We start from the raw sequence: 20,481 nt of genomic DNA, 5'->3' as shown, positions 1-20,481 counted from the left end.
CAATATTTACAGAGAAAAATTTCTCACCAAGAAGAGTTTCAGGAATGCCTTCTGACTGAAGAATCTCTGTCTGCAAAGTCTTATTCTGTATGATTCAGGAGCGGTGAGTATTTCCATTGAATGAATCAATAATCAAATAGTCTTTACGTGAACTTTTTACAAGCAGATTCAAGAGTGAAACAAGAACATCACATTCAAAATGAAAGTTCTCAGTACAAAAGAAGGAAAGTGACAATAACCTCTTTAAGCAAGCTGATTTCACCCAAGGATAAGCCTCTCCTATGAAGGTCAAAGGTAGGAAATAAAATAAATCAAGAGTGATAAACAAGATATACAGGCATACATTCAGATAAACAGAGAGTAATGAACAGATCAGAATGTTACAAAATCTCATTACAAAATGATGGAAATGTTATGCATAGGATACTAAGCTAGATGGTTGAAATGAAGGCATCAAGAGTTATTTGCAATCGTAAAGTTCCTACCAAGCTTGAAAGGAAGTTTTATCAAACTACTATAAGACTAACAAGGTTATATAGTAGTGAATGTGGGCATTGAAAGGGCAACAGGAGCATAAAATTGGGGTAACAGATGAGGATGATGAGATGGGTATGTGATCATACAAGAAAAATAAGATTCATTATGATTGTAATCCATCTATAGAAGAGAAAATGGTACAAACCATTTAAGATGATTCAATCATGTGCAAAGGAGGCTAATGGTAGAGAGTTAAAAGGAGACAAAAAGGCCACTCAATGAATCGTCAATTGAGATCTATTGTTGAACAATACATTGGAAGGGTTGTTGTGAATAAAGTGTAATGACATCATAATCCATATAGCCTTATCTCACTTCTTGTTGAATTTTTGTTTTCTCTAATAAGAAATATTCCTTAATCTCAAAAGACTATTGGTTTCTTTACCCAATTTCTTACTCATAAATTTAAGGAAAAATTAACTATTTGATCCCTAGAATCACAACTCAGTTTCAACTCAATCTCTAAACTTTGACCTGACATAGCTCAATCCCTGTATTTTGACACAACTAAAATTCAATTCCTGAACTTGAATTTGGTATAATTCAGCTCCTATACTTTTAGTTGTATAAAACATTAGCCCCTAAATTTCAAGAAATAATTTTATTCTCTGCAATTTATTTTCTAAAATGTAGGGACTAACATTTTAATTGGTCAAAATTACAAGGACTAAGTTGTACCAAATCAAATTTTCGAACTGAGTTTCAACAAAGTCAAAACTATAAGAACTAAGTTGCACTGAATCAAAGTTCAAAAACTAAATTACAATAAAGTCAAAACTACAACGATCAAATGATCAATTTTTCTTAAAATTAATATATTGAGAGCAACAAGAGAGTTCTATAGCATATTGTTAATAGTTAATGATATACACACATAATGAAAAGGAACCAAGTAAATTGCATGATCTAATTAGGCTACTCACCGATATCCATATTTAGGCCTGTTTTTGTCTTGCTTAGGGTTCAAAATGAAGATATTATATGCATTTTCAAGTTGAAGGTATTCAACCAGACTAGCCAAGAGAGCATCTATCATGTCAACATCTACTTGCCAAACACCACCATCACTATTCCTGTAAGCAACAAGTTAAAGGAATTAGATAAAGCAAGAGAAACAAAAGGAAGAATAAATAAATCAAGGTGGATTGCCTCTTTTAGTTGATCATTCACCGAGCAATGGGAGTAAAATTTACAAATGGGTAGCAAGCATTTACCCATCTATCACTCATTCTCTACTGGTCTAATTTTGCAGTTTTTGAATACATGAGCAACTAGTTATCCTATCTACTTCTTTTGTACCTAACGTGGGTCCCTTGCAATGCACAGAATTTGAGAAGTAAGATGCATTATTCATGCCTCGTCAATAGCATGGCTTGTTGGAGTTCCTATATTGCACATGGATTTTAGCTATAAGGACATTCAATGCTATCATACATGTCAAAGCAAACCTAAATACTTCTACTAACAAATCAAGTATAATAAAATGCAAAACAAGCATCACTTACCTGCTACCAACTGGATTTTCCATGCGACCAAAAGTATTTATAGCATGCTCTAGTAAAGAAGTAACCTTCTCCCCCATTTCTATAGCATGAACGGAAAAACTGCACCAAAGTATCACAATCTTAGCAAGAAAAGATAACACTAACTTTGTAGATCAGATTTGCTTTGGACGCACCACTCATGTACCTCCATCTATAATATCACAAAAAAGGGCTGTGAAATGAGTCTTCTGGGGCAGGTTCCGCTTATGATCTTGCATAGGGATTGGAAAGCTCCTATGAGCTACTATTATATAAACTTATTGATTGCTTCCATTCTTCTGTTATCTTATTTGTTTTAGGACTGCTCATCTATCTATGTACTTCTTGTCTTTCTAATATATATTTTTATGGAAATGAATAAATTGAAATATATTAGCAAAAATGGAATTAGGGGGGAACAGAAGATAGTAAGGTTTAGTTTTTGTCGTAACAGGACATTAGACACCAAGGGAAGCCAATTGTAAGCACTGCTACTGCTCTTTGGAGATAGAAACTATCAAAGACAAGATATGAGTCTTCATAATTCAATTGTGCAATTTTTCTTTTTCATCCATTCATTTAGTTCACACGTTTCATGGTGTAACTCCTCCAAATTTGATGTCACAACAATGTGCTTACAAACATTTTTCCCTATCAAAACCCCTTTCCCATTGAGTCATAATGTTAGGAAACTGCAACTCTTTTCAACAGAATAATAAGAGACACTGGAAACAGCCAGCAAGTGGGGATAACTTGGCTTCTTAAACAAAATAACTATAAGAGAGGAAACTGATTCCAGCCAAAAACTATATCCCAAATACACACAGATACAGAATAACAATCACAAGAACACATGTGACAGAACAATGATCCATGAGGCAGTGGTTCTGGCTTTCAAGAGGCCAGATCTCTCATAAAACTTCACTCAAAATGGCAGAACTCACTTTCCTGGCCAAATCCAAGGTTATAAAACCCAAAAAACTATCATTTACCACTACTACCAATGCACATAGCTCGCTGGTTGCACCTAATTCTTATTTGTCTACAACCTTTTTTCCCTAGCAGGTATGAACATTGAGATAAGCCACGCGACCATTGATGTTCACGGTCCCTAAATCACTTCCCTCCCCTAAACTTCAACCATGAATCTTAAGAAATTATTTATAAGTCTGTTGTGAATCTCAAGCCATATCACAAAGAAGTTAGAAAAATGAAGGGTTAGATTTCTAAAAAGGAAATGACATCAGCACTAAAAGAACAGACATCATAAAAAGGGGGGAAACAAAACTGTTACTTGTAATTTATGTGACTGACAACAGGAAGATGGTGGTGCAGCTGCATTTTATCTGCACTGATTTTGGAGAATGGGCTTAGAATCTCTTCATGTTGAACCCGTGTGTGTTCAAAGATGTGATCAATTTTTGTAAACCAGCGCTCAATTTCTTCTGGGTGAAGCTTGAACTCTGTAAAACATAAAAAGAATTACAGAATTTAAAAAAACATTACATTAAAATATAATATTGAGAGAAAAGATACAAGTCAGTCTTCCAACTATGTACCTTGGTGACCTTTCCCTTCAAATCCTATAAAGATAAAATTCACGGGAACTGGAAGGTAGATGGAATCAACTTCAAGGAGCTTAAGATAGTTTGCAATATTACCTGTAATACAGAAAAGCAAATACTTTTATAAAAATGGCCCTCCAATTGGGAATATTATGGCCATGGCTTCTAGTATTTTTGACAACAAAAGCTGTAATTTTATGTTTGGCCGAATTTTTATGATTCTCCATTTGATGATTTGACATAGTCATGGCTTCACCAAAAAGCAGCAAGGAAGATGCTTGGCATGTGGCAACACAGTTCCAATTAGTATAAAGTTAAATGCACTGAGATATTTTAATCAAGTTAAGTTCCAAGATATATCCTTGACAAATGTCCATTACTTTATGATGAATTCTCTGACCAGAACACAAAATGCTTCCCAAGTTTTCATTAGTACTACTGCAACAGGCGCAAAATGTACCAAGCACACAAATCTCACCCATGTTTTCCACTCATTCAGTGATTCCAAGAATCATATTGCCCAAAAAATATATAATTCAATTTTTACAGTGCAGCCTAAAAGTTCTTTCAAGAATATATTATTGTCACTATTCATGTTCAGAACAACTTCTAAATTTTAAATGCTATTACCAAGGATCTTATCAGTCAATTCTTCTGTATTTTAGGCTTTTGCAGAGCTTTTGCCAAGCATTATATTTATACCACCCAAAGAATGACTATTCAAAGCATTAACAGCAACCAAGCTTTTGGAATGCTGCAACACCCCCAAACTGACCCTTAAAGTATGCATACAGACTGTTAATGTACATTAACAATGAATTTATGATTTCTGAAATTGTATAGCGCATTAGTGAAGCCTAAACTCCGCCTATATTTATAGCCGATCCCAAGCCCGGATAAAGGAGGAGGGTTGTGTTAGGCCATCAACAACCAATGTAAAACTTTGTTGAATCAATCATGAACATGGACAATAGACGTTATAATGTTAATGCTAGGTCGTTGCCCGTAAGTAACGCGCTGCATGGCTCGAGTACAGTGATAATTGAGTTAGAGCCACTGCATCGGCGCCCGGATGTAGTGTTAAATGAGCAAGGACTACGCGTCATTCTGGACGCACGCGGCTAAAGAGGTTAGTCCATGAGAGCAAAATTAGATTTGATACTTGAAATGTTGGGACATTGAATTGTAAATCTGTAGAGGTTGTAAGGGTTATGATTCAAAGGAAAATCAATATCCTTTGCCTGCAAGAAACAAAATGGCGTGGAGAAGAAGCTAAGAATATTTAAGGTTTCAAACTTTGGTATACAGGAAAAGTAAGCGCACGCAATGGAGTAGGCATCATTATGGATAAGGAGTGGAAGAAGAATGTTGTAGAAGTTAGCAGAATTGAAGACAGAATTATTTCCTTAAAAATGACAATTGAACGTGAGACTGTTAATATTGTTAGCGCTTATACGCCACAAGTCAGGACAGAAGCCAGTCTTAAGGAATTATTTTGAGAGGATCTGGAGGGGTTGATTTGACACATACCACAGAGTGAAAAGATTTTTATTGGAGAAAACTTTAATGGGCATGTTGGGAGGGAGGCTGGTTAGTATACGAGGGTGCATGGTGGTTTTGGTTTTGGAGAGCTAAACAATAAAGGACAAACTCTTCTTGATTTCTCATTGGCGTATAATTTTAAGATTGCCAACACTTATTTCAAGAAGAGAGATGAGCAACTCATCACTTACAAAAGTGGAGCCTCAAGGTCACAGATTGATTTTCTTTTGGTTAGGAACACAGATAGAAGACTTTGTAAAAATTGCAAGGGGATCCTCGGCGATGCTGTAACGACACAACATAGGGTCCTAGTCCTTAATGTGTGTATTATAAGTAAAATCCAAAAGCATCGACAAGTAATAGCACCAAGGATTAGGTGGTAGCAATTAAAAGGTGAAAAGCAAGATATTTTCAAGTGAAATCTTTTGGACAAAGGAAATTAGAAATCTCAGGGAAGTGCTAACATCATGTGGGAGGATATGGCTAAAAAGATACGGGAGGTTGCAAAAGTAGTTTTGGGAGAATCAAAAGATTCTAGTCCCAGAGATGAGGAGTCTTGATGGTGGGATAATAGTGTACAGGACAAAATCAAGTATAAGAAGAACTGTTTTAAAGCCATACATTTGTATAACAATGAGGAAAATTGGGAGAGGTACCGTATGGCTAAAAAGGAAACTAAGAGAGCTGTGGGTGAAACTCGTTCTAAAGCTTTTGAAGAATTTTATAAGAGCCTTGAGACGAAGGAAGGAGAACGAAACATTTATAAGATTGCCAAGAGTAGGGAAAGAAAATCAAAAGATTTAGAACAGGTAAGGTGTATTAAGGATGAAGAGGGAAGAATTTTAGTTACAGATGATGAAATTAAAAATAAATGGGAGACTTACTTTTCCAAATTTTTCAATGATGGAGAGGGTTCATCTAGTAACTTGGAGGATTTAATAACTAGTGAAGGAGAATAAAATTTGTCATTCTATCAAATAATACGTGATAAGAAGGTAAAGGAAGCTCTTAAGAAAATGGCAAATGGTAGAGCCAACGGACCTGATTGTATATCTATCGAAGCGTGGAAATGTTTAGATGAAAAAAAGGTAAGATGGTTAACTAAGTTATTTAATGTGATCTTACGGTCCAAGAAAATGCCTGATGAGTGGAGGAAAAGTACATTAATTCCTATTTATAAAAATAAAGGAGATATTCAGAATTATACTAACTATAGAGGGATTAAACTCATGAGCCACACAATGAAATTGTGGGAAAAAGTAATTGAGCACAGGTTAAGATTGAAGACAAGTATTTTTGAGAATCAGTTTGGTTTTATGCCAGGTAAATCAACTACAGAGGCGATTTATCTACTAAGGGAATTAATGGAAAAGTATCGTTGTAAAGATAAAGATTTACACATGGTTTTTATTGATTTGAAAAAAGCTTATGACCGTATACCAAGAGAAGTGCTTTGGAAAGCATTGGAAAAAAAGAGAGTACGGATTGCTTATATTAGAGCCATACAAGATATGTATGAGAGGGTAAAAACTAGTATAAGAACGCCTAGTGGTCAAACAAAGAATTTTCCTATAAAGATTGGACTACATCAGGAATCATCTCTAAGTCCTCATCTGTTCAACTTGATTCTAAATGTTTTGACGGAACACATTCAAGGGAAAATTCCCAAATGTATGCTCTGCGCAGATGATATAATTCTTATAGCAGAGACAAGAGAAAAGGTTAATTGTAAACTTGAGTTATGGAGGAGGACATTAGAGTCGAAAGGTTTCTGTCTGAGTAGGAGTAAGACGGAATATTTATATTGTAAATTTGGTAAGACACTATTCGACAATAATTTGGAAGTGAAATTGGGAGATCAAATTAAATCTCAAGTGGAAAAGTTTAGATATTTGGGAGCCATTATTCAAAATGATGACGAAATCAGTGGAGATATTTCACATAGGATTCAAGGTGGGTGGTTTAATTGGAGAAAAGCTAAAGGAGTTATTTGCGACCGTAAGGTGCCTAATAAATTTAAAGGAAAGTTTTATCGCACTGCTATCAGACCGGCAATGTTATATAGTAGTGAATGCTGAGTTCTAACGGGATAACAAGAGCATAAAGATGGAGTAGCAGAGATGAGACTGTTATGATGGATATGCGGACATACACGTAAAGATAAAATTCGAAATGAGCACGTACGTGAAAAAATGAGGGTAGCACCTATTGAGGAAAAAAAGGTAGAAAATCGGTTGAGATGATTTGGGTATGTACAAAGAAGACCAAGGGAGGCACCAGTGAGAAGAGTGGAGCATATAACTTTTGAGTCCGATTAAGAGGGATAAAGGAAGGCTTAAGAGAACACTCTTGGAAGTTGTTGAACGCGATCTTTTAATTAATAATATTCCTAAAAGCTTGATAAATGATAAAGCACAATGGCGTCTTGCAATCTATGTAGCCGACCCCACCTAATGGGATAAAGGCTTGTTGTTGTTGTTGTATTAGTGCAGCCTAGTTAGAGAACCCAAAGACTTAATGAAATTAATAGATGTTAAGACTCAACATGTAATTAAGGTATTTAAAAAGTAAGTACCAAGAATCTGATATGATGATCACGAGTTTTGCCAAAGGATACTATGGTTGGAAAGGAAAATAATGAACTTTCAAGGGAGAAGCTTCTATTACAGAAACAACATTTTTAATATTCATAACACAACTAATAAACTGTCAACACTCAAATAAAAATCTTATATTTACACAGACACACACACACAAAGAAAGAAAGAAAGAAAAAAGAGTACGAGAAGAGTAAACTTTGCACTAAATGCAATGGATCAATACTGATCATGAAACCAATATACCATGCAATTAGCTTCCTACAGACATTAAAAAGCTTGCCACTGCCATCAGCTGCATCCTCACAGTAAAGCTGACAGTAATGTCAACATTTTGAACAACAGAAACGTAAATAATAATTTTTATTAATGAATGTGTCACCTGCATTGGTGTAGTTAAGTGCGCTTAATTTGCTGTGGCTTGATAACTTTAAATCTCTAAAATCTGAAAGGAATATAAAAGGTTAGAGAGAAGGAAAGTCCATAAAAGAATGAAAGATGCTTATTTTATTCAACAGACATGACCAATACATACCACTACGCATCACATCCTCACTCCAGAATCGGCTCTTGTCTTTGAGGTTAAACAGAGAAAATATAGATGATTTGCCTCTTTTATGAGATTCAAAGGGAGATGCAACTGAGCATACTGCTAGGAACTGACAAACAACAAACAAATCGCAAATAAGCATTTTACTTTGCAACAATAACAATCTTGGCCTGGGTACGCATAAAGAAACACATGCTAGTCACACAAAAAATTAAAATTAAAACAAAAACCATCTGCTGGGATCTAATTATTTCAGATTTAAGCTTAAAAAAAATAAAATACACACAAACACAACTACAGAAGACAATCATGCATATTTTTATCTAAATAAACTCATCAAAGTATCTATCATTGTCACTAACAAGAAAGGCTAACTCATCACTATGACATCAGTGAGCACACTATGTGGAATCAAGTAAACATCCAGTCACTGTTTTCTCTTACCTCAACCTCAGTCCTATCTCTCATCCTTCCCCTCTTCTTTCTCTCTACTCTCTATCAAGAAGCCATGGAAGGAAGCCCTAACATGAATCTACCAAAGTTACAAAACTGAAGCCCCAAATGAATCTGCGAGGTTTCCAAAAATCCAAATACAAAGTTTAGTTTCTTTTTCTTTGTCAAAGCCCAAAAAATTCCCCAAACCCAACAACCCATCACCACCATCTAAATCCAATGCCTCCACAATAAAAGGCCTCATATTCTCCTAAGCCCATTCACAAAGGTGATAAAAATTAAGGTTTTTGAGGCGATACCCAAACCCTGCCAATGGAGCAAGCACGGACCTATGTGCTCCACCACCATCTTAAAAATCGCTTCATCTGTTTGCTCCCATTATTATAGATTCCTGATCAGTGCAAATGCTAGACTTAATGGCCTCTCTATCATTGAAGGAGGCCCAGACAAACAAGTAGGTGACTCCATGCCGGGGATGGATTGGTGGCAAACGAGACAGAGAGAGAGAATGAAGGTAGTAATGGAGCTACTAACATGAAGGAGCTTCGTTAGTGGACTTGAATTCACTAACAAATGGTGTTAATTGCTTGACAGCAACCAATTTAGGGGTCAACTGCAAACTTTCAAAGGTCAGAATCTTGACTGCTCATGATTCTGCGCATTTTTTAGCCATTAAAGAGTAAAGAATAAAGATTAAATAAACTACTTCTGATAGCCAATATTTAATGGAATATATGGTGGTTGTACTTCTGTGCTGTCAGTGTCTGATGATGGAATTTGCGAGCACTGGGGAAGGCATGTGATAGGAGGGATAACAAGCCCAAAGGAGTATCAGAGGGGGCAAGTAGTGAATGAATAGCATCAATCCCAACAAGAAGAAGAATAAAAGGAATAAAAGGAAGTATAGCCTAAGAGAAAAGCTTCCGGGGACTTGCATGAATAGCATCAATTCCAAGAGTAGCCTCTCACTTATTCAGTTCAACACCATATCGCTCAGTCTCCTAGGAGGAGGATTAAAAAATGCCAACCCACCTAACAACTAGCCAAGTGATCCCTTTCACTCCCCACCGCCAACAACAAACAAAGAACACACGAAATCCCAAATCATCCTCCGGATCATGTTAGCTAAACCCACTCCAACATTGAGCAAATAAAGATAATACGAAAGCGTGAAATAAAATAAGTTAACATAACCAGGCCTTCACACATTTAGTGGCTAGAAAACAAATAATTCAGGATTACTGTTATTACCAGAAGAGTAGATACAGCAAGTAGGAGCTGCCAGTGTAGACAATTACTTCGGACAGGGAATTTGTGAAGACCCATTCTACTTCCTTTCAGAACTCTCAGTGATGAATGACAAATGTAATCTCGAAGGATGATTACAGCAGTTCACTACTCGTAATGGCGTCAGCTAACCGTCGCGAGACTCGGCTGTCGGAGTTTTATCAGACGCAGCTAGGGCAGGGTAGAACGATCAAAGTTCAAAGCAGCGATGACGGAATCCATGAGCACCAGGGACTCCGCAGTTAAGCGCACCGTTCTGGTAAGTGAAAAATTTTATAAAAATAATATAATATAATAACAAGAAATAAATTTAACATTCATTAAGCATCAAATTTCAAATTTACATGACTGAACGGTGATAAAGGCCAAGAACGTTCGTCCATTAAAGTCATTTAGTGTGTGTGTTTGGATTAAGAAATTTACAATTAAGATTAAAATTTAATTAAAGTTAATAAATTAAAGTTAGAAGAAAAGTCAGTACATGTAACATAATTTATGTTTAGATATTTTTTTTATTTAGAAGTTAGTTAAATAAACCGAAATTCGTTTGAATAATTTAATTCAAAACTCAGTTGACGTGTTTAATAATAAAAATAAAAATAATTTTTTTGTATATATTTTTTGACTAATTAATAACTAAAAAATATTAAATTTTAAATTACAACTAATGAGTGAAAAATATTAAATATTCAATTATAAAAATCTAAAATAAATTCATATGCAATTGATATGGGTTATAAATTAATCTCTAATTATATCACGAATATGTTACATTTGCCTTGACGATCTAAATAGATTTGATGAGAATACCTCACTAATATTAATATCTTGCTCATAGACATCTACACTTTTATCTTCCACTTAATAACTTCTCATTTCTTGTTGATCTCCATCTTTGCAATGACTTGGGAAAGAACATCAACACATATAATAAAAAGATAAGGAGATAAGTGATTTCCTTGTCTGACTCCTTTTCAAGAAAAGAATTATTGTGTAGACCTGCCATTCATAAGAAGCTAATAAGAAAATGTTGTAACATACTGCATGATCACGGTGACTTAGAATTGACTTTAAATTTAAAAAAATGTAAATTTTTAAAATGAAATGGTATATTTTTCTTAAAAAATCCAATTCAACATCACAAAATTATTTAAAGCTTAAAAGATATTTTTATCTTTTGGCTCGTCAAGATATTGTCACCTAAAGACTTGGGACTGATCAAATATTTTCACTACATTTCGAGACTTTTATTCAATTATTTGTGCCTCATGAACTTTGCCTCCAATTTTTCCAGGGAAGTAACTAGAGGCTACGGCCATCACTAAACTAAACTTGTATCTTTTTTATTTGAAAAAAAATTGACAAAATAACTTGTTTCATTTTGTTGATGAGAAAGCGACCTCTGAATTGTTTATTGTTTCCCTCTCATCAGAATCATTCATACCCATTGATTATCATAGACATAAATGGTTGAAGGAAAACCATGCTTTCCTAAGAATCAAGCGAAGTGGCCACCACCTACCAATCCCATGCTGGTTCATTAGATTCCAAACTTGGAATGTTGTTTCTACTTCTCGATATAGCAAATGAGGTGGTTAACTACCAAGGCCAACCAGTCATTAGATCCAAGTCTAGCCATTGGAGATTCGCCACTTTCATCGTAGGTACTCTCATACTGAAAATCTCTCCCTCCCCCTTTCTTCTTCTTCTTCTTAATTATTTAAGTATGGCAAAGACAGAGATTACAGACGATAGAGTTATTACAAAGATGGAGATCACAGACGACAAAGTTGGAGATCGATTGGAGGTCACTTTGAACAACCCACATGGTGGAGATTAGCTGACAGTGACAGTGTTGCTCGTGATCTCTGGTTAGATCCAGCAATGTGAAGGAGGTCATAAGAGAACAAAATGACCATGCATAAAGAAGTAAAGTGAGCTTAGGTTGACTGATAAAACATTAAAATGCTCCCAACATCCACCAATGCTCGTTAGAAAGCTCTATCCAACAACTTCTCTCCCAACGCCTGTTCACCTTTTTTTTGATCCAAACAAAATTTTGATGGCTTTTACCATCTCAACTTAAGTTGGAGCCATCCCAACCTAAGTTATAATGTAATCCAAACACACACTTAGTTTCAAAGCACTAAAACCTTCTGTTTCAGCACTAGAAAAGCTGACTAAAATCTTCATACTTATGTTAATAACCTCTACATAAGACTAAAATTTCACCTTTTCCATAAATCATAGTAGGAGAGAGCAAGTTGTAGATGAAGGTTGATAATTTTGGCTTAATGAGAGCGAAGTGTAGAGAGCGAGAGTGGCATAAAGAGAGGTGCCAGTAGGAAAGAGCCAAGAAAAAGACCAATAATAAAGTGAAAGTAAGGCGAGAGAGCAAAGAAAGAGTGAAAGATTTTGTAGGGCAATTTGCCAATTTGTTAATACAACTTGTTACTCATAAGTACCTTGGTCCCTTTTAACATTAGCCCTTGGGAATAATTTTCCCTTTTAAATTTGTCCATAGTTCCCTTATTTTGCAAGGCAAGTTGTAAACACTATATTTTACCCAAGCTTTCAAGTGTAAATTAAAAATTAATAAAAACACAATAAATAAAATAAAAGAATAAAAGGAATAAAAAAGGAGGGGCTTTTGTGATAATAATAGCAATAATATTTTTTACCCCAAATCCCCTTAATTATGTTCCCATTAAAGTTGACTTTTTTTAAAAAAGGAAACTTAGGATATTTGAAATCTGATTTGAGGAAAATATGCCTTGATGAGGATTTGTTTTTAATTAATTAAGAAAAAATTTGCAATCTAAAATAATAGAAAAGATTCAAAATAAAAAATTACCTTTTTTGTTTGATCCTATTATTAAATAAGAGAACTCTAGTTAGCACCTATAAAGGGAGATAGCTGTGAAGGAGAAGGAGAGGAGGGGACAAAGACGAAAATTGAGGAGACGAAATAGAGAGAGGAATTTTGGGAGGACTTTTTTTTTTAGAAAGGAGATAGAAGGGAGGAAACTAACCATGTTGGTAAAGCTCTAAAAAGTGAGTTTTTGTTTCAACTCTATTTTCATGTTCATCTGATTATGGGTGCTTGGCCAGTGTAATCCCTTGTAAAAAAGGGGGGCTATCTCGGGTTTAGAATTTTTGCCTCTGGGTTCACCACCATTTTGGTTCTCACTGATCATTATAATGATTGCCATATACTGATAACTGATTACTCTTGTTTGAGTTACATGTTCTCAATTGGGATTTGCTGTATATTTAATGGCAACATTATGCCTCTTATAATATTTTTTTTTCTTTTTATTTGATTACCGCGTGCACGGATCAATTCTAAATGATTCTTCCTTAGCCTTATCTTCATTGATTTGTCCTTTTTTTTGTTTTTGGTTTGTCCGAAAAGGTTTGCTTGATCTTGGGATTATGAGTGCAAAACTTTTAGTTTATTTCATTTGTCAAAATTGTGAGAATGATTTTATTACGTGGCTAATTAAGTGTGTTGTCAATTTATTTATATACCGATGAATCATTCACTTCTCTTTTAAAAAAATTAAAAAATTATTTTAACCTTTTTATCGTTTTTTTCAAAAAATATAGGGTTAACGAGTGATACTAAATCACCACGAATACTCAATTTATTGATGATGTGAGTGATATTAAATCATCGCAATTGTCAAGGGTCAAGAAATTTTTCTTTGTGCATTATTTTAAAAATAAAATTTTCTTTTAGCATATCCTAGATTATGCCATGAGTGATATTAAATCACCATGGATCCCTAAAAAAATATCAAAAGAGATATCGTGAATGGTCCTGAGTCATCATGGGTATCAAATTTTGCATTAAAGCGGTTCCAATATTGGTTAAACTTTCGTACAATGATAATAATAAAGGTTAACCCAAAAATAATATTCTTTTCATAAAAAAATTAAAGAATAAAAAAAATTAAATTAATTATACTTTCAAATTATGTGGACTTTGATCCCTATTGCAAGGTACGTAGGTCCTAGGCTTTAATCCTAGTTCAAGTCCTTCCATGTAAATAAATAATTTATTTTCCTTTATTTTTTTATCTTAATTTTTTATGTGCAATAAAGGATAACTAAGATGTTATTAAAAGATCAATTAATTTTACATAATCAACTTAGATTAACCGTTCTTATGAACGGGTGTCGTGGGGTGCCTAATACCTTCCCCATGCACAACCGACTCTCGAACCCTATTCTGGTTATTATTGACCATTTTATTTTTTAAAAGGTTTTCAAAATTATCCTTTTAAATTTTGGTGGTGACTCCTACATTTATTGACCTTTCTTTTCGAGGAGATCACGATTCGAGAGCGACACAAGTAAAATAAATTTATTTCAAGCTAAAGCTCTAGTTAGCAAGAATTTAACCCATAACTCGTAAGGCTATGGATTTAAATTCTATTGTCAATAGAGAAACCTCATTAGTAGACAATTTATGAGTAGCTCTATAAATATTTTTTGAATCTAGAGGCATACAATGACTCTAATGAACTTTCAGGATTTAACTGACATAAACTTTTGTTTAAAAAATAAAATAAATTTATTTTGGTGTAATTGTGCCTTGCTTTGCTTGGGTTTAAACCTATTTGTTTACCCAAAAAAGCATTATTTGTATTATATTCTTCCTTAATTATTAATATCAGATATTTTCTAAAAGCCCTAACATACCGGGATGTTATATATATATATATATATATATTAATTATAAATTTAATTTATTATATTTATTATATATTCCATTCAAATGATTGTAAGATATGCTGGTTGTTGCTCATCGCAAGTGCACGGGTCGTAACAAGTAATATAATGAAAGTAAAGTATTGTTCTCTCGAAGATTTGTTCAAAAACAATGATCAAACAAAAAATTAAGTAAATTCAATCAAGTTGAGCCACACGAAATTAGGTAAAAATGATTTTAAAACTAAATTAACACTAGAAAATAAAGAAAAGCAATTGGTTCACACACTTCAAACATAAATTGGGACCTATGATTATTTATCTCCCTTGCATTTCATAACACCAAAATTACCTCCTCTCATAAATGCTTTTAATGAAAACAAGTGCTAACCTAGGTTTTTAAAAATACTTGGACAAGCTCTCTTAAGTCATGAACAAATACTTAATTAAATTAATTTCTAATCTCTTGTTACAATTAATAAAACTCAATTTCAAACACCAAACCTGATGTGGCTATACAAGGCTAGCAAGTATATCTTTATCTTACTAACAAAACTATCCATTCAACACGTAAATATCAAGTTCTTGCATTATTTTACCCAAGTATTACACTCAACCTAGCCTTTTCAAGCATCAATTAAGTGAACCCAAAATCTAAATGGTAACCAATCACTTAGAAGTATCAAGAAAAGAGTAAAATAAACACACATATATCATCAATCACAAAAAGAGAGAAGGAATATAGCATTAATTTATACAAGGGTTCAAAATAATCCTAGAGCAAAGAGTTTAGTTACTCATAAATATAAAAAAGCTACAAATACACAAGATATTCACAGCTTTTACAATATTACAAGAAGGAAAGGGAAGAAGAATAGAAAAATAAAAGAAAATGAGCTCCAAATATCTTCAAAACTCTATTGTTTCAAACACTTCCAATGCCCAAACCCTAGTATACCCAATGTGAACACCGTATTTTGTCCGAACATTTTTTTAAATTTAATAATAAAATCAAAAAATACAAAAATACAAAAATAAAATTTAATCCCTTTTTAAGATTATATTGTCAAAAAATAATAATAATGATAATTTAACAAAATCAAAAAAAAGAAAGGTTAAATCTTGAAAAAAGAAAATCTCTCCCAAATTATCCCAATCATTCAAGAATATTGAGAGTCTACTTTTGAGAGTTAACTTTTCTCTCCTCAAATCCTATTTTCATTTAAATACATATTTTATATATATGTGTGTGTGTGTGTGTGTGTGTGTTAATTAGAATTATTAATCAAAAATAAAAAAAGAGAAAAAAAGCTGGACAAAACGCTGATAGAGTCAGCATTTCATCACGGCTTAAGTGGACGGTCAGGCACACACAAGCAGAAACCTGCACACACACACGAGAGAGCAGAAGGAAAAAAAGCACAGCAAAGAAACACAGAAACAGCAAAGAAACACAGGCACAGAGACACAGAAACAAAAACAAGCACACAGTTTTGACCATGCAGCAGGAAAAAGGACAGAAATAGCAGAACACACGAACACATGAGCCGCAGATGCTGAAAGAACCAGAGGCAACAGACACAAAATGCAGAAGAAGCAAAACAGAGCAGAAAGAATAGCAAGCAACCGAAACACGTACGTTATGCTTTTGGCTGGCAGGAGAAAGGAAACAGAACCAAGGACGCACGCATGCATGAAGGAAACGGCACAGCAGAGAAAGAAGATGGGATGGCACAAAAAATAGAGATAGAAAATGTAACAGAAGAAGAAGCAGAGCAGGAGAGTAATGATTCACGTTGTCCATTCTCTATATAAGGAGAAGACGGGGACAGTGAAGAGGGGAGGAAGCAACGTAAAAAAAACAGAGGAAGAGGGACTGAAGGACGTGAAGCAGAGAGCTAAGACGAGAAGGAGAGAGAGTTGAGATGAAAATGAAGGAGGAAGAGTTTGGAGAAGAAGAGAATATGGTGACGAGGAAGAGAGAACTCGGACAAAGGAGAGAGAGGACCGAAAGACGTGAAATAGAGGCTGAGATGGAGGAGAGGGTGAAAACAGAGATAAGAGAGGACGTGACGGAGGAGCTTTTCTTTCTGGAAAAGCTGAGAAGGAGAAGAGGGAGACCAAAAGCTGAACGAAAAAAGGACAGAGATGGAGAGAGGTGAAACAGAAGCTGAGGGAAAAGGACTATTCCGGCTGGAGAAAAGTAGAGGAAATGAAGAAGAAGGAGGCAGTTTTGGCTGGAGGAAAGAAGGAGAAAAACATGCACAGAAGAAACAAAAAATAGAGCACGAAAAACTGAAGGAGAAGAGAGAGGCTGAGGGAGGAAGAAACAGACATCAAGAAGAGAGAGACCGAGAAGGAGAAATAGGAATGTGAAAACAGAGCAGAAATCCAGAGCAGGAGATCGAGGAGAAGAGCATGAGGATGGATGGAAGAGAAGAGAAGAAAGCTAGACGTGAAAGCTGAAAACCGAGACAGACAGAAAGAGGAAACGAGATCAGGAAGGGAAGAGTCTACTGGACTAGTGAGACGGTGCTGAGATGTGCTATACACAGGTTTATTAGTCTTTTTGTTTAAAAATTTAAAATGCTCAGTTTATTAATTTTCAAACAAATTTCATGTTTAAATACCCGTCTCTCATTTTTTAATTCTTAAGTAAAAATCAACGTAATTGTCTTTTTCTTAAAAAAATAAAAAAGAGAGTATGAAAAAGAAGGATAGAGAGATTGGAAATAATAATTTTGTTTGCTATCATAACTAAGCTTAATGCAATTTTAGGCATAATCTCATTTCAAATAAAGAAAGAGTTAGTGCAATTATTAGGGGAACAAGAGAAAATTTATCTCTAATCATTTACTTGTCGTGTGAGATTTTAAGAATTTCCACAAACATTTAAAGTGGTCTCATTTTGTGTAAATCAATAAGGTTTTGCAGGAATAGAGATCCAATTTATATGTATAATCAATAGTTTTAATGACCCATCGTTAAAATTAACTTTTTTTTAAGTAATTTATTTCAGTCCCATGTGAGACTTCAAAAGTTTTTGTAAAGACTTAAATTAGCCACATTATCATGTGGGACAATAAATCCTCGCAGATATAGTGATTTTTAATCGTTATAATAAATAAATGATTTTTTTAAACAATCATATAATACCCAATTTAGAAGATTAATTTAACCATATCCACCAATTATATATCTTAGTCATGTGAGATTTTTGAATCTCCGTAGACTTCTAAAATAATCGTATTATCATATGGGTAAATAAGACTTTACAGATATAACGATTAAATTTATTAAAATACATATAAATTATATATTAAATTAATTAAATTAAAGACATATTTAAATTTAATTCCTTTATCGTGTGAGATTTTGGAATCTCCGTAGATATTTAGGATAATCATATTACCGTATAAGTCAATATGGCTTTGCAGGTATGTTGATTAAAATTCTTCAAAACATGTATCTACATACTAAAAAAACTATTATTGGCACTTAAAAATGTGCATAAGAATATAAATAAATAAATCAAAATTGCCAAACTCTTTTATCGTGTGAGATTTTAAAATCTCCGCAGATATTTAGAGCAATTGCATTATCGTATGAATTAATAAGGTTCTGCAGGTACTGCGATTAAAATTCTCAATCATAAAACATAAAGAAAAATAGTTTTAAACCCTTTTCTTTCTTTATTCCAAAAATTCAAAAATGGAGAAAAATAATTAAAATTAAATTACCTTTTGTAATTTAAAACACACATATCAAAATTTTAGAAATTGTTTTATTTGCAAAAGGGTGAATTATTTCTAATTAATTTCCCTTCAAAAAGTATTTTCATCAACAAACTTTTAAGCCCGAACTACGTGGATTTTGATCCCCATCACAGGGTACGTAGGCCTCAGAGTCAGATTCTGAGTCAAGTCCGTTCTCCCTCGTAAATAAATAAACATTTCTCACATAATTCTTATCATTTTTATCAAACACATGAATACAAAAGGGATAATTAAAATAATATTAAAAGAGCACAACAAAATTTAGGTAACCGTTCTGACGAACGGGTGTTGTGGGATGCCTAACACCTTCCCCACACTCAACCGACTCCCGAACCTATTCTCTGATTTCGCAGACCACCCTTATCCTCCTTTTAACTGGTTTCCCGAGATTTACCTCAAAATCTTGGTGGCGACTCCTCGTTCGATCCAATTCCCGCCGCAAAGGCCGAGACCTCCGCTTGCACGCCGTCCGCGTCGCATTTTTCTGAGTGTGACAGTTGGCGACTTCGCTGGGGATAGTTAGAGAGTCAAGCTTATAAGTCTGTTGTGCTCAAAATATAATATGGTTTATTTTCATTATCTCTTTAAATTTATGTGTCCCTTATTTCTTCCTCTTTTCCCCTTTTCTCTTCCCTTTTGTATTTTATAACATGTTTTTAAGGTAGATAACATGCGAAATAAACCTTAAGATAGATTACTTTTATTTATACATATATTTATTTCTCGGTTTGATCTGGTTAAAGTTAAGGGTTGGGTAGCATATGAGAATAAGATAACATGCTTGCATGCTCTCATCACACACTATACACTTACACAATTTGACACACACATATTTTAGGCTCTATACCCGGGTCTGTAAGTACCATAGGTTAGTAGAGGTTAGTAGTGGTTTCCCTGTGGAGTTTTTGAACTCTCGGAGGTTACCATGAATACCTTACCCAAGCTGTTACTTGCTTAATAAATTTGGTCCCTGTAGAGCTTATGTTCTCGGAAGGCTAAAATTATTAAGTAAGGTCTTCACCTTCGGGTAAGGGCATTTTGGGAGCCTTTTAGGAATATACATCTATCCGTGAATTACACGTTTTACACAAAAGTTAGTAGCCAACCATTCTAGTGAACACCTAATTATGAACTTAAGTCTCCCTGAATAGGACACAGGATGAGAGTATTGATCTTTTATTGCATCATTGTCATAGCATGTGATCATAAAGTATACGCATTCTTTTATAAAAAAAACCACAAATTAAATAATTTCTCTTGTTATTGAGTTATTTCATTTTTAAAGTCGGGACTTTAGCCATGTGTCAGTTTTAGCTACACATAGGCTAATTAATCCCTTTCTCCCTATGGGGTAATAAGCACATTGAAGAGAGAAGGGATTTTCTCCTTGCATATCTATCACCAAAATCATTTTTTTATTTTTTTTCTCAAAATAAAATTGTAAGGCTGAACCTTTCAACATTAATCATGTAGGGAATTTAAACCTCTCGTCAATTAATTGTTTACTCCATCTCCTTATGATGCAATAAGTGTCTGGAGGATAGGGTTTTCAAAAAAAAAGGAGTCAGATAGCTTGTTAAAATTATGAGAATTGTATATTATTAACTTTTGTTTTGATTAACAGGAATCGTGAGTTATCCAGAATCTTTGTGAAATTGGTATAAGGGATAAATGGCACTCGAAAGTAGTACAAATCTAAGTCACACTGGAAAGTTATATCAAGGAAAAGGGATCAAATTATCTGTAAAAGTTGAGCCGCTGGAAACCTTAATTAAGTTGAGCCGTCATATCAAAGGGAAGATTATGCAAGATTTTAAAAGGAAATATGAAAATATCTTGGATCTTCTGTCAGTCACAATACATAATGATGCAATAATAGAATTAAGCCAATATTAGGATGCCTCGTTAAGATGTTTCACATTTCAAGACTTCCAA

The 20,481-nt window shown here is 34.1% G+C and overlaps 1 protein-coding gene across 1 annotated transcript in view; it reads right to left on the bottom strand.

Annotated features, from left to right (window-relative positions):
• Positions 1-10,289, bottom strand: part of LOC129292132 (uncharacterized) — a 45,919-nt gene extending 35,630 nt beyond the window's left edge. The window contains exons 1-9 of the mRNA XM_054929655.1: positions 10,019-10,289; positions 8,300-8,423; positions 8,147-8,209; positions 3,620-3,721; positions 3,355-3,523; positions 2,043-2,141; positions 1,461-1,610; positions 240-279; positions 28-85 (exon numbers count right to left, since the gene is read on the bottom strand). Coding sequence (XP_054785630.1) covers positions 28-85; positions 240-279; positions 1,461-1,610; positions 2,043-2,141; positions 3,355-3,523; positions 3,620-3,721; positions 8,147-8,209; positions 8,300-8,423; positions 10,019-10,093 — 880 coding nt within the window. The 5' untranslated portion in view covers positions 10,094-10,289. The remainder of the gene's footprint in view (positions 1-27; positions 86-239; positions 280-1,460; positions 1,611-2,042; positions 2,142-3,354; positions 3,524-3,619; positions 3,722-8,146; positions 8,210-8,299; positions 8,424-10,018) is intronic.
• Between the last annotated feature and the right edge of the window lie 10,192 nt (positions 10,290-20,481).

The sequence above is a fragment of the Prosopis cineraria genome, unplaced genomic scaffold (assembly GCF_029017545.1).
Source record: "Prosopis cineraria cultivar Desert tree isolate PC_DT_omini unplaced genomic scaffold, ASM2901754v1 PC14, whole genome shotgun sequence".
NCBI classification, from domain to species: Eukaryota; Viridiplantae; Streptophyta; class Magnoliopsida; order Fabales; family Fabaceae; genus Prosopis; species Prosopis cineraria.
Note: the sequence above shows the minus strand (reverse complement) of the source record. Positions and strands in the feature narration are given on the sequence as shown.